Below are 11,437 nucleotides of genomic sequence, written 5' to 3'. Positions count from 1 at the left end.
AACCCCAACAGGAGGACAGCCAACTCCTGGAGGGCTGCTTCTCCCTGACTAGATGCTTTGCTGTGAGGCATTCTCTTGAGAGGTGAGACCACAGAGAATGCCATCTTTGAGGCTGACATAGGGGATCCTTGGGTTTGGTCTTGTGACAACCTAGCAAATAGAGCATGTTTTCGTCTTAGAGAAATAAGCATCCTAAATGTCTGTAAGGACCACACTAGGCAATGCCCCAGGAGCTCATCCTGTGGAAGAAGAAGTTTTATAAGTCACTTAATTCAAAAGGCAATAAAATGCACTTTCTCCTCTCCAAAAAAGTAATGCTATTTAATTACTTTTCAGACAAACAACAGACTCCGAGCTCCTGACAGACCCAGTCGCCCGCAGTCCAGCATACACAATCTTCTTGACCCCGGGGGACGGACTTCCACCTTCTTCCACAGGGCTTAATCTCCATTGCCAAGCTTCTGGGCAGACTCACTTTTCACTGGAAAAAACCACGTAAACAGTCAGTCAGATGTTTATACTGCTCAGCCTGTTTTGTTTTCTCTTCATCTCTCTTCCCTTCTGATGCATAGCAACAGCACTGCGCACAGGGACAGACAAACCATGTCATGTCCCAAGCAGCCAGTCCACAATTCTGGACATAAGAAGCAGAGAAATGATGGTGAGAGTGGCAATTATTTTCTGTGAGGTTACATCCTCCCTGACTGTGGAAGAATTGGGATCCGACATCACAGTTCAGCTATGATCATCGTACATGATACCACCCGTTACCCCGTGGCCTGCCCATGTGTACTTCAAAACATTTTTACAAATGTGCATGTCTTAGACTTAAATCTATCAGTATGTGTGAATGAATGTGAGCTGACAGAAGACCGAGTGCAAACGGAGCACCACTGAAGCTTTTATGCCAAGGATGAGTAACACTGAAGCCAGTCCTTCATGACCAAACCCAACCTCTCCTGCCTGGATCTGTCTCATAATGTACAGTATACTGAACCCTGTAATTGTATGTTACTCTGTCCTTATAGATCACGAAATTAAAAGGAAGCAACACATTTAAAGCACTTTTAAGATTGTTAACATTAGAACAGGATTAGGGTCTGGTTTGGGGATTAGCGATGGCTTGGGGTTCCCAGTACTCAGTAGCACATGAGGCAGGTACAGGGAAATTCACAACTGCCTGGAACTTCAGTCCGAGGAGATCCAACATCCTCTTCTGGCCTTTGAGAGTACTGTGTGTAAGTGTGAATGTATGCACACGTATACACTTAAATAAAACTAAATTTTTAAGGAATTAAAAAAGATTATTTTGCTTCAAGCTAATCCTGTTTGTCTCCCTGAGGTGGAGAGAAAGGAGGAAGCTGAGAGGGTACGCACGGGCTAGAAAGATCAGCCTGGACCTGACTCCTTACCCACTGACCGGTTCCTTGGGGTTATTTAGGTCTACAGTTGTACCAGCAACCAAAACATTTGGTGAGTCTTTCCTATGTGTAAGGCACCAAAATACTGCCACCTCAGGCAATAGCCACCTTGGGAGTTTTATAAACTCCAGAACCTTTCAGATTCCTCCAAGACCCCGTAAGTTAATTGTTTTGTCCTGGCTTTCTCTGCAGGGGTTTATCGTGGCACCCACTGTACACCTCACCATCACCACCACCTACACAATCAAAGGTAAAGGAAGCAGAGAGGGTTGAGGAAGCACGAGGGAGGGGACTCAGTGGCAAGATTTATTTCCCAACAGGAGACTGGCATCTGAAAGGTGCTCTGCCAGGTACTGTCACTGCTGACCTGCAATGCTCAGCAGCAAGGAAGCTGCTCGGCTGACCTCTCACAGGGCTGTCTGCTCCTCAGAAGACAGCACAGGCTGCTTTCTCCAGTCACTCGCATCTGCTACTGGGGTGTCTGCAGAGGAGGTCCTGTGTGGGCTCTTACACTGTTCTCAGTGTTCTCCACAGGATCCAAAGGTGTGTGTGTGTGCGCACACACACACACACATGCTGCCCCCGCCCCCTTCCCTCATGAGCCAAAGCTAACTAGCACTTTCCTCTCCTGCCTAGCCCTTGAGCAGTACAGTCAACCCTTTTCATTCCTTAAAGAGAGAAGGAAGGACAAACAAGCAAATACCCAAACCCCTCACCTATGAATACAGGCGGACCTAACTGTGGCCATCTCCAACCAAACACCGTAACAACCATCAACTGTAGACTACTGTAGACTACATTTTCCAGAAACACATTTTCTCCCAAAAGAGAACTCTATTCTCAGGATAAAAATTCAACTGGAGAGAACAAAATTTTCAATACTTTCCAAAGAAAATGTCCTGTTCTTACAGACCCTCCCTCATCATGAGTCACCTTGCAGAAGATCAATGCTACAGGACTGCATAGAGAAACATGCACCTTGATGTGCTAAGGATAATAAATGCATGTCCACAGGCCTGCCCTTACTGCTAAGGGAGTGCACTTAGGACATGACAGCCACGGCAGGACCCTTGAACTCTGTCAGATTCTCTTTGCAGCTGTGGCCCTAGACAGCCCGTTATATAGAAAGAAGAGTCACCTGTGTGTGTGCCTGTAAAGAAGTCCAAAATAAAGTAACAAATTCTACCTGAGCTTCCAGTACAAGATGAATTACCCTTTCTTACAGCTTCGTCCAGGAAGCCTTGCTTGACCTAAGTGTTATTCCTAAGCCAGGTGAAAGAGAAGCTGTGTGCTGCTTGTTTACACAGTCCATGTTTGCCCTGGCTAGGAACTCACCACACAGCTTCCCCTGAAACCAACATGAGAAGACTTAACGCTATGTTAATCATGTTGAAGAAAAAGGTTTTTACAAAGTTTAAAAAAGAAAAAATGACTACTTAAAACTGAAATTTCTGATGTGAAAAAATGGGCTATTATCAAATGGTTAAAAAAAGAGACAAGAATAAATACACGGCTTGGAGATTCTTATTTCTAAAAAGCCTCAACATGTGTGAATCAGAATCCAATTTTAAGATAAAGCACTGAAAGAATCTTCAAAAATTTTTTTTTCATTAATTTTATCCAAGAAAGAAAAAAACCCGACATCAATACATGTGGAGAGAACACCTTACAAACAGGCCACATTCTGTTATGCAACAAAACACAAACCATACTTGCTGAATAAAACTGTCTATACGCAGATTCACACAGTCTTGTCTGCTGCAATGCAGTGTGGCCTGTATCACTGTTCCTCAGCTGAAGTAAGACTGGGGTCCTGAGGAATCTCCTTCTAGAAGTAGTTGCTGAGCTTTAACCCAGCCATGGACTCCTGTATTATGCAGCACAACTAAGTGCTTTGATCAATGGCTGCCATGCAGGTAAGCGGTTCTTATGCACCAAGAACTCACATGCCACTCCTTGTTTTAGCAGTTTTAATATCCTCTCACATGGACAAAGAATCAGAAAGGGCAGGAAATAAAACCAGTGAGTTTAGAGAGGTAAATAGAGAGGTGTAGCCACAGCAGCTTAACTAAGCACAGCCCAGATTTTAGACACAACGTCCCCTGCAGAAGCACCCTTTCCTAGAAGGGAGGATATGAGAGTAATTTCTCATTTCATGAATCTCTTTTCTTTTTTTAAAAAAAGATTTATTTATTTATTATATAAAAGTACACTGTAGCACCAGGAGAGGGCATCAGATCTCATTACAGATGGTTGTGAGTCACCATGTGGTTACTGGGATTTGAACTCAGGACCTCTGGAAGAGCAGTTGGTGCTCTTAACCACTGAGCCATCTCTCCAGCCCCTTCATGAATATCTTGAGTTTTCAGTAGACAGTAAACTATATCTTAACAATTCAAATAAGCCAAAATACCCTTTCAGCCAGACTCTGACCGACCATTCCAACAGCATCATGAAGGGCACTCTTTCCAACAGGGCAGAAAAGCCCGTTATTTGGTACGTCACACGATCAGCTGCTGTACACAGTACATTCTTTTACATCTACAAACACAGGCACATGTAGTAGCAGTCACATTATTGCGTGTCCCTTTAAAAAGGTACAAAACAAACTGCTTACCTTGGTGAAGAAGCTGCATGTCATTACTGCAGCCTTTCAATACCACATGCAGAGTCGGATACTCAATGATCACTTTGTTCCTCAAGTTGTTTACAAGACTTTTGGAAGGATCCAGTTCATAATACCTTAAGAAAAAAACCACACTTACGTCTTCTAAGAATCCAGGCAAAAAGACTAATATTGAAATGACTGGACAAGTACATCAGTGCCTATAACCGAATCCATGAGCAGCCGTGACAAGAGGCTCGTGACTTGAGGGCAGCCTAGGCTACACATCCAGTTCCAGGCCAATCTGGGTTCCATTTAGACCTTGTCTCAAGCGATCAACATAACAGCAAACAATCAAAATGTATAGCAAGCAGGGCGCGGTGGTACAGGATCTGTCACTTACTTGGGAGGCTGAAACAGGAAGTCTGAGGCTAGTCTAGGAAATGACTGCAAGATGCCATATTTAGAAAAAAGACCTACCAGATATTGGCACTTGAAAAAACTTAGACCAAGTCCCTAGTTTTCATATAGACTTGGAAATGAACAGTTTTATGTAAAACCAATGTTCAGTGCATCATGAGCTTTTCTTTGACAGGTGAAATTCAAATTCCTCAAATCTATTTACTTTGAACTTTAAAAGAATAAGTGGCTACAAAATACTTTTATAGAAGGTCAAATTTACTTATAACTGGATTCCAGAAGTTTATATTGCCATGCAATTAAATATAGTTTGTCTTCATCTTGACACTTTAATACTTTTGATTTGTGAATGTGATGTGAGAAATCTAAGAATTACAGACTATTGGTCACGGTATCAGACATAGCTGATAATACACAACAGTTAATTACCAACACGCACTAAGGAATAAGACCGCTAAGTTCTTAAAAGACAGAATGGGCCAAAGGTACGTCGTCCTGAAGTCTCCTTTGCCTGCTCTCTGGGTGCTGTGTCAGCTGTGCAGTAATAGTCTGTGCTGGAACACGCTGGCGTCTGAATGTCATTTCAGACCAACAGGAAAACACCAAGAGGAGGCTCACCAGCTTCACTCTCCCCCACGGACAGCACAGGACCCTCACAGGCAGACAAACCCACGGCTCTTCAGGGCATCTGCTGTCCCTGCAGAGGACGCGGGTTTGGCCCCCAGCACTCACACTGGGTGGCTCCCAACCACCTGACTCCAGCCCCAGTAGGTCCCATGCCTCTCTGGCCTCCACAGGAACTGGCACTCACATGCACAAGCCTAACGGTACACACAAGGAAGGTAATGATGACAGAGTAAGTCTTTAGAACAGAAAGCGCGCTGGATTGTGAAGGCTCCAGAGCAAAGACGTCCCCTGGAAGCACTACCCCTGCTGTGATTTGGCATAAATCACTGGCGAGTTTTGGCATCTCTAAATTTACATCGAGTTATTTGTATATGGAGTTATGAACTCCCATAACAGCAATTTCTCTGTTCCAAGGCTGTCCTGTGCAACAGGGGAAAGGGTAAGTGCTTTACGAATGCCAATCCAAGTCTCCCATGATAACAGGTCTTCCTTAGGGGATGACACTGAGAGACTGAGTGTAAAGGAAACCTGTGTGTGAGCTTTTCTGATGATCACTCTACCAAGAACTGGATGGAGTATTTACTTCAGAATCACAGAGCATTACAAAGAAGCATGAAAAGCAAAGTAACTGTGTTTTCTGAACCAGCATCTGTGTTCACACACCATTCTCTCCCTGGGTAACAGAAGACAGATGTGCAGAAAATATTTACAAGTGGGTCCAGGATTTAAGGATCAAATGCTTCACATCTTTCAAACATTATTTCCCTCAAAAATAAACAACGTGGGGCTGGAGGATGGTTCAGCAGTGTACTCAGTGCTTTTGCCCAGGACCTGGTCCATTCCTGGAGGCCACAGGGCACCTCACAACTGTTTGTTACTGCCCTTCCAGGAGATCTGACGCCCTCTGCTAACCTCCGCCAGCACTCCACACATGTGGTGCACTGTGTGCACGCAGGCCAAACACTCAGATGCACAGAATTAAAAATACATTAAAAAGAAACAGTTGTAGTTACACTAAGAAAAACAGGAGATTATACTAGATAACTGAATATAAAATTAGTGTACAGTACACAGTGATGCACCTGAACTTTTCCTAGGGGAAAACACAACCAGGGCTCTCAGAGGTCTCATCAGGCATCAGGGGGTCAGCCTTGAAAGAGCTTACCTTCTACGCACACTTAATCCTAACCACAAGGCTTCCTCTAAGACACCTCACAAATGAAGGGATGTTTCTATTGCGTAAACCAAGCTGGCATAATGCAAAACACTTACTACACAGCTTTTTACAGAACTGTCAACTAAAGAGTTTTTTAAAACATTTTGTTCAAATACGACAGAAAGTGGGTTTGTTGAATGTCTTTTTTTATTTGTGTGTTTAAGTGCATGTCCCATCTAGGAGGTGCCCTCAGAGGCCTGGAGCTATAGGTGGCTATGAGCCTCCCAACATGGCTGAGAATCAAAGTCTGGTCCTCTGTAAAAGCAGCATGCTCTTCTCACTGCTGGGCTGCCTCTGTAGCCCCTGTTCCAGGGTTTCAGTTAGTGTTTGCCCTGCACAGTTACAGCCTCTATCAGAGGAACATTTCTCTTAAGGGCCAGCAAGCATCCAGAGCACTGCTTGGTGACTGTGAAGTTCATATTTCAAAGTAGACTCCCTTAGCTCAAAGTCAGAAATTCTTCAAATTCTAGGACACCAGTGTGCAGCAGTGACTAAAAGTGTACTATGAAGTCATACATAAAGAAAGCCCGTCCAATACATACAGGGTAACATCTTATGGACTTAGAATTTGGCTATAGGAAGCAGTAAGCCTAATAGGAGTTAAAGCCCTTCTCTGCTACTGACTGGTCTGATCCTGGATACATCACTTCTAAGTGTTTAATTACTTTACTTAAATTTATTTACTTGGCATTTACACAGTCTTGAGGGTCAGTCCTTACCTTCCACCTTAAGACAGGGTCTTTTGTTGTTTGCTGATGCCCATAACATACTGGCTGGCATCTAGAAAGCCCAGACATGGGCGACCGTACCTGGCTTTCCCAGGGTACCAGGATTCCAGCTCAGACCTTCACGCCTGTGTAGCAGGTGCTGTCCACTGAGCAGCTCCCTGGCTCACTTCATGCCTTCAATCCTGTTTCCTACTTGCAAACAGGGATGCCAGTGCTTCTTCAGAGCCACGAGCGCTCTGTGACTAAACAGAGATTACTAGTTCACAAACTCAAGTCTGACACAGCTTTTACTTTATTATAACTACAGGACACAGTCTCAGGACTCCCTTCACCTCTGTGTCTATTCTGCCTAGGTATAAGAATCTGACTTCTAGCACAACTCCAAGCCTCTGTGGTATTGTCATGCTTATTTTCAAGGGTCTAAAGTACCTAAGATGCTTTTGTTTTCAATACCCTGAGGTGAGTTTTAAAGTTCAGTTTTGGCCCTCTCACAACACGCAGCTCAGATCCTTTGTAAACCATTAGGGTCACCTAATCCCAAAGGACACCTTCATCTTTCTGAAATCCCTGCAACTCTGTTATTTCCATCAGCCGCCCCAGCTGAGGTAAACGACTCAGGCCTGGAGAGATCACAATCCTATCCTGCCTGTACTTTCCTCCCAGCCTCAGGGACACGGGCAGACATTTCTTGTGTGACTTTTTCAGCCTCCTCTAAGCCAGCTGACCCTGCTCCCAGCAGTCACACAGGGACATCGGCAGGGCAGCAGGACTTACTCAGAAGGCTTAACAGGTGTCTCAAAGATTGATGTTAAATAGGGTCCTGATCCTCAAGTGTAACCTTGGCCTTGTTTCAACCTTACAAAGCAATCGGCCAACTTCTTCCCCTTCTCTGTCTGTCTAAGCAATGAGGGTGGCAGGCTTCTATTCTTCACATTCAAGAGACTTAAAAAGAGGAGGGTCGGGGTTGGGGATTTAGCTTAGTGGTAGAGCGCTTGCCTAACAAGCGCAAGGCCCTGGGTTCGGTCCCCAGCTCCGAAAAAAAGAAAAAAGAAAAAGGAAAAAAAAAAAAAAAAAAAAGAGGAGGGTCATAAATGGTGCTCCTTCCCATCCAGGTGGTGAAACCCTGGATGACCACCCTTCCACTGTCTAAAATATATAACAGCAAGGCCAGCTTTCCCCAGATGTAACAATTTAATAGCTGGCTCTAGTACATGGTTTTTTTCTGCTTAAAAAAAAATGTCATCGACTGAGGCGACACAGCTGCAAAACCACAAGTTTTGATACACATCTGCCACAGACATGATCTAGGCTCTAGTAGAGTGGTATATATCTCTCCTCCTAGGTTTCAGTGAAAACAACTGATCCTAAGAGCACAAAACTGAAGCTCTGACTGTGTGTGTGTGTGTGTGTGTGTGTGTGTGTGTGTGTGTGTGTGTCTGTGTGGGGGGGTAGTCCAAGACTTAATACAGTATAAATCAGCTTATTGTTATCTGGTGGCTAATTTTTTTTTTAAAATAATGGCTCATTCTAGAATAATGGAATTCAGTAAGATGCTGGAATAGATTTTTAGTTTGCATATTTTAAATATCTATTGTTTTAAGGTTTCTATCTGTTTTTAATTAGTTTCCCCTCTTATTAAGAATTGTATAAATGCATTTTGATCACATTTATCCCTCCCCACATCTCATCCAGATCACCCTCCTCCTTCCTCTTCCTTCTTAAAAACCATCAAGTCCAGCTAACGCTGCCCATGTGCTCTTGGGTGTGTGGCCACTACCTGGACTGTGGTCAGCCCATCAGGGGTCACATTCTTACAGACTAACTCTGAGCTCCTCAGTTACTGGTGGGACTTAGTGTCTGCTTCCTCTAAGTGGATAAAACACCGGCTGTGTAAGCATAGACTTGAGTTTAGAATCCTACAACCCATGTAAAAGCAGGCACCATGTAAAAGAGGTTGGCCACCAGCCATCCCAACACTAGGGAGGCAGGACAAAAAGACTGCTGAAGAGCAGCCCAATTGCTGAGTCCTCAGTTGGGCGAGAGACCCTACCTTAATACAAGGAGTGCAACACACACACACACACACACACACACACACACACACACACACACACGCAAACACACACACAAACAGCCCCCCCCCACATACGTGTAATAAAAAAGGGAAGGAGGAAAGGGAAAGAAGGGCTGGGAATACAGGTTAGTGACAATGTTTGCCCAACTTACATGAGGACTTTGTTTCTATTTTTTTTTTTTTTGTTTTTTGTTTTTTTTTGATTCTTTTTTTTTTTTTTTTTTTTTTTTTTCGGAGCTGGGGACCGAACCCAGGGCCTTGCGCTTCCTAGGCAAGCGCTCTAACCACTGAGCTAAATCCCCAACGAGGACTTTGTTTCTAAATGAGTGTTCTTAACTGCTGAACCACATCTAGTAATCTTCATTTTAAGAGTTTGTTATTTTTTTCTGGACTGAAAAATTCAAGCCATTATTATATTACTAACACTTAATTTTATTGGAAATGGATCTCAATACAATGTATAAGCAGTGTGCACTAGTACTGAAGCTGCTTATCTTTGTTATTATTGATTATTAGGCTAATTGATTCCCCCAATCAGCAACCACTTAGCAGGATCAAATTAAAAAACAAAAGAAGTTTACTATACCTATTCAAATAGCAAATCCATAGTCTTCATTAAGCCTCCCTTTGCCAGATAATTCTAAAGAATCTCCAAGGTCTAACTGCCTTTTTAAACACACACACACACACACAAAATTTCCTTTTCAAATATCTGCAAAGTATAGTTTTCAATTTCTTTATAAGTCTAACAAGATCATTTAATTTTCCACTTCTAGTTCGAACAGTGTAAAGACTAGCTATACACCCCTCCCCACACATGCATGCACACACCATACACAATACACTATATCACACATACACACCCCCAAATGAAGATACACACAGGAGAAATAAATATGCTGTGCTGATATGCAGACACACTGAACTTTAGATTCAATAAAGATAGGGGTTGGGGGTTTAATTTAACTCAGCGGTAGAGCGCTTGCCTAGCAAGCACAAGGCCCTGGGTTTGGTCCCCAGCTCCGAAAAAAAAAAAAAAAAAAAAAAAAGATAGCTGGAGACCAGGCCTGAGAATTTGGGAGAAGGGTGGCAAATACATTTAGCTCTGGGAGCCATTTGTATAGACATGACAGTCGCTGCCACGAAGAACTCTCATTGCTCCAAGACCCAATTATTAGAAAAGAAATGTAAACCGACACGAGCAGTGGCAACCTGTGGTGAGCAGCCTGCGAGCGCAGCTCACACTGACCTTAGTGTGCCTCCTAGAAGGAATTACTGGCTAAAAGCTGTTACACAATGAACTTCGTACAGAACACGTGTCCTCCTTTTACCAAGGAAACAGTCTCTAGGAGGCTAAAGCCAAAAAAAGAGAGAAAAAAACCAAACTGAAACGACAATCTTTTACCTTCACACCATTTTCGTATGATACTAAGCTGAATGTATCTTTTGCCAAGTTAAAATAATGGAATATATATTTATTGAGAATAATATAAGCAAGAAATGTGGCCTATAAGGTCAAATATGAAATGTTTTATTTTATTTATTATTTTTTTGAAATGTTTTAATGTAGATAGGGCTTTAAGTTCTCTGTAAATTGTGTACTCTGGAAAGACAATGCTGTTATCTCTCACTAAACAACATTCACTGATAAGGGATCTCAGTCATATAACTAATAAAAACAGGCCGTTCTCTTAGGAAATTCAGTTGTAGCAAATGAGGTGTAAGCTCAGGCTCACTGCTGGGACCGACTGTCTAAGTCTTCCCAAGTTGACTGGTTCCAGACTGACCGTTCACTGACCTGCTCTCCGCCTCATGTCCTCTGACAAGCACTTCTGCTGCTCTTCTGTCTTCTACAGTTTGTCTTTGTTAACACAAACTTCTAGTGTTAAAATATTTACCATCAGCCCAGCCGTCTGTACTGTAGTCTTGAGTATCCTATAATTATCTTTTATCAAAAATACACTGACGTCCTTGAGTTTTGGATGTGAACACTGTGCCCAACAGGCAGATCTGACCAGTTTAATGAGCACTTCCTACCTTGGTTCACTGTCCACAGACCAAGCTACCATGGCTTAAATCCAAGCAGAATAAACCTCACCTTACAGTTAATGAAGGAAAATGGGAACAATATAGCAACCTAAACAAACCAAATAACCAATAAACAAACAAGCCCAGAATGCAAATAATTTCCTTTTGTTTTTTGACTGCATAAGAATGATCCGGGCTGCCTTCCCCAGGTCTGGTAAATTATCAGGCTACCTGAATAGGTATGTATAAGGTAACCACAACAAGTTCATACTAAAAATAACTAAAATGAATTATTATTTCACTTTTAAAAGTAATCTG

General features: G+C 42.9%; 1 protein-coding gene across 4 annotated transcripts in view; it reads right to left on the bottom strand.

The window, feature by feature from the left end:
* Positions 1-293: 293 nt before the first annotated feature.
* Positions 294-11,437, bottom strand: part of Znhit6 (zinc finger, HIT-type containing 6) — a 31,266-nt gene continuing 20,122 nt past the window's right edge. For 2 of the 4 annotated variants that reach the window (XM_039101880.2, XM_039101879.2), the window contains 2 exons: positions 4,039-4,163; positions 294-481 (listed from right to left, as the gene is read on the bottom strand). In XM_039101880.2, the coding sequence (XP_038957808.1) occupies positions 441-481; positions 4,039-4,163 (166 nt within the window). In that variant the 3' untranslated portion in view covers positions 294-440. Of the gene's footprint in view, positions 482-4,038; positions 4,164-7,098; positions 7,260-11,437 lie in introns of those variants that run through there. The other 2 variants (NM_001106203.2, XM_039101877.2) reach the window with 2 other exon arrangements.

The sequence above is a fragment of the Rattus norvegicus genome, chromosome 2 (assembly GCF_036323735.1).
Source record: "Rattus norvegicus strain BN/NHsdMcwi chromosome 2, GRCr8, whole genome shotgun sequence".
Classification (NCBI taxonomy): Eukaryota; Metazoa; Chordata; class Mammalia; order Rodentia; family Muridae; genus Rattus; species Rattus norvegicus.
The sequence above is the reverse complement of the archived record's forward strand: the minus strand, read 5'-3'. Positions and strand labels throughout refer to the sequence as shown.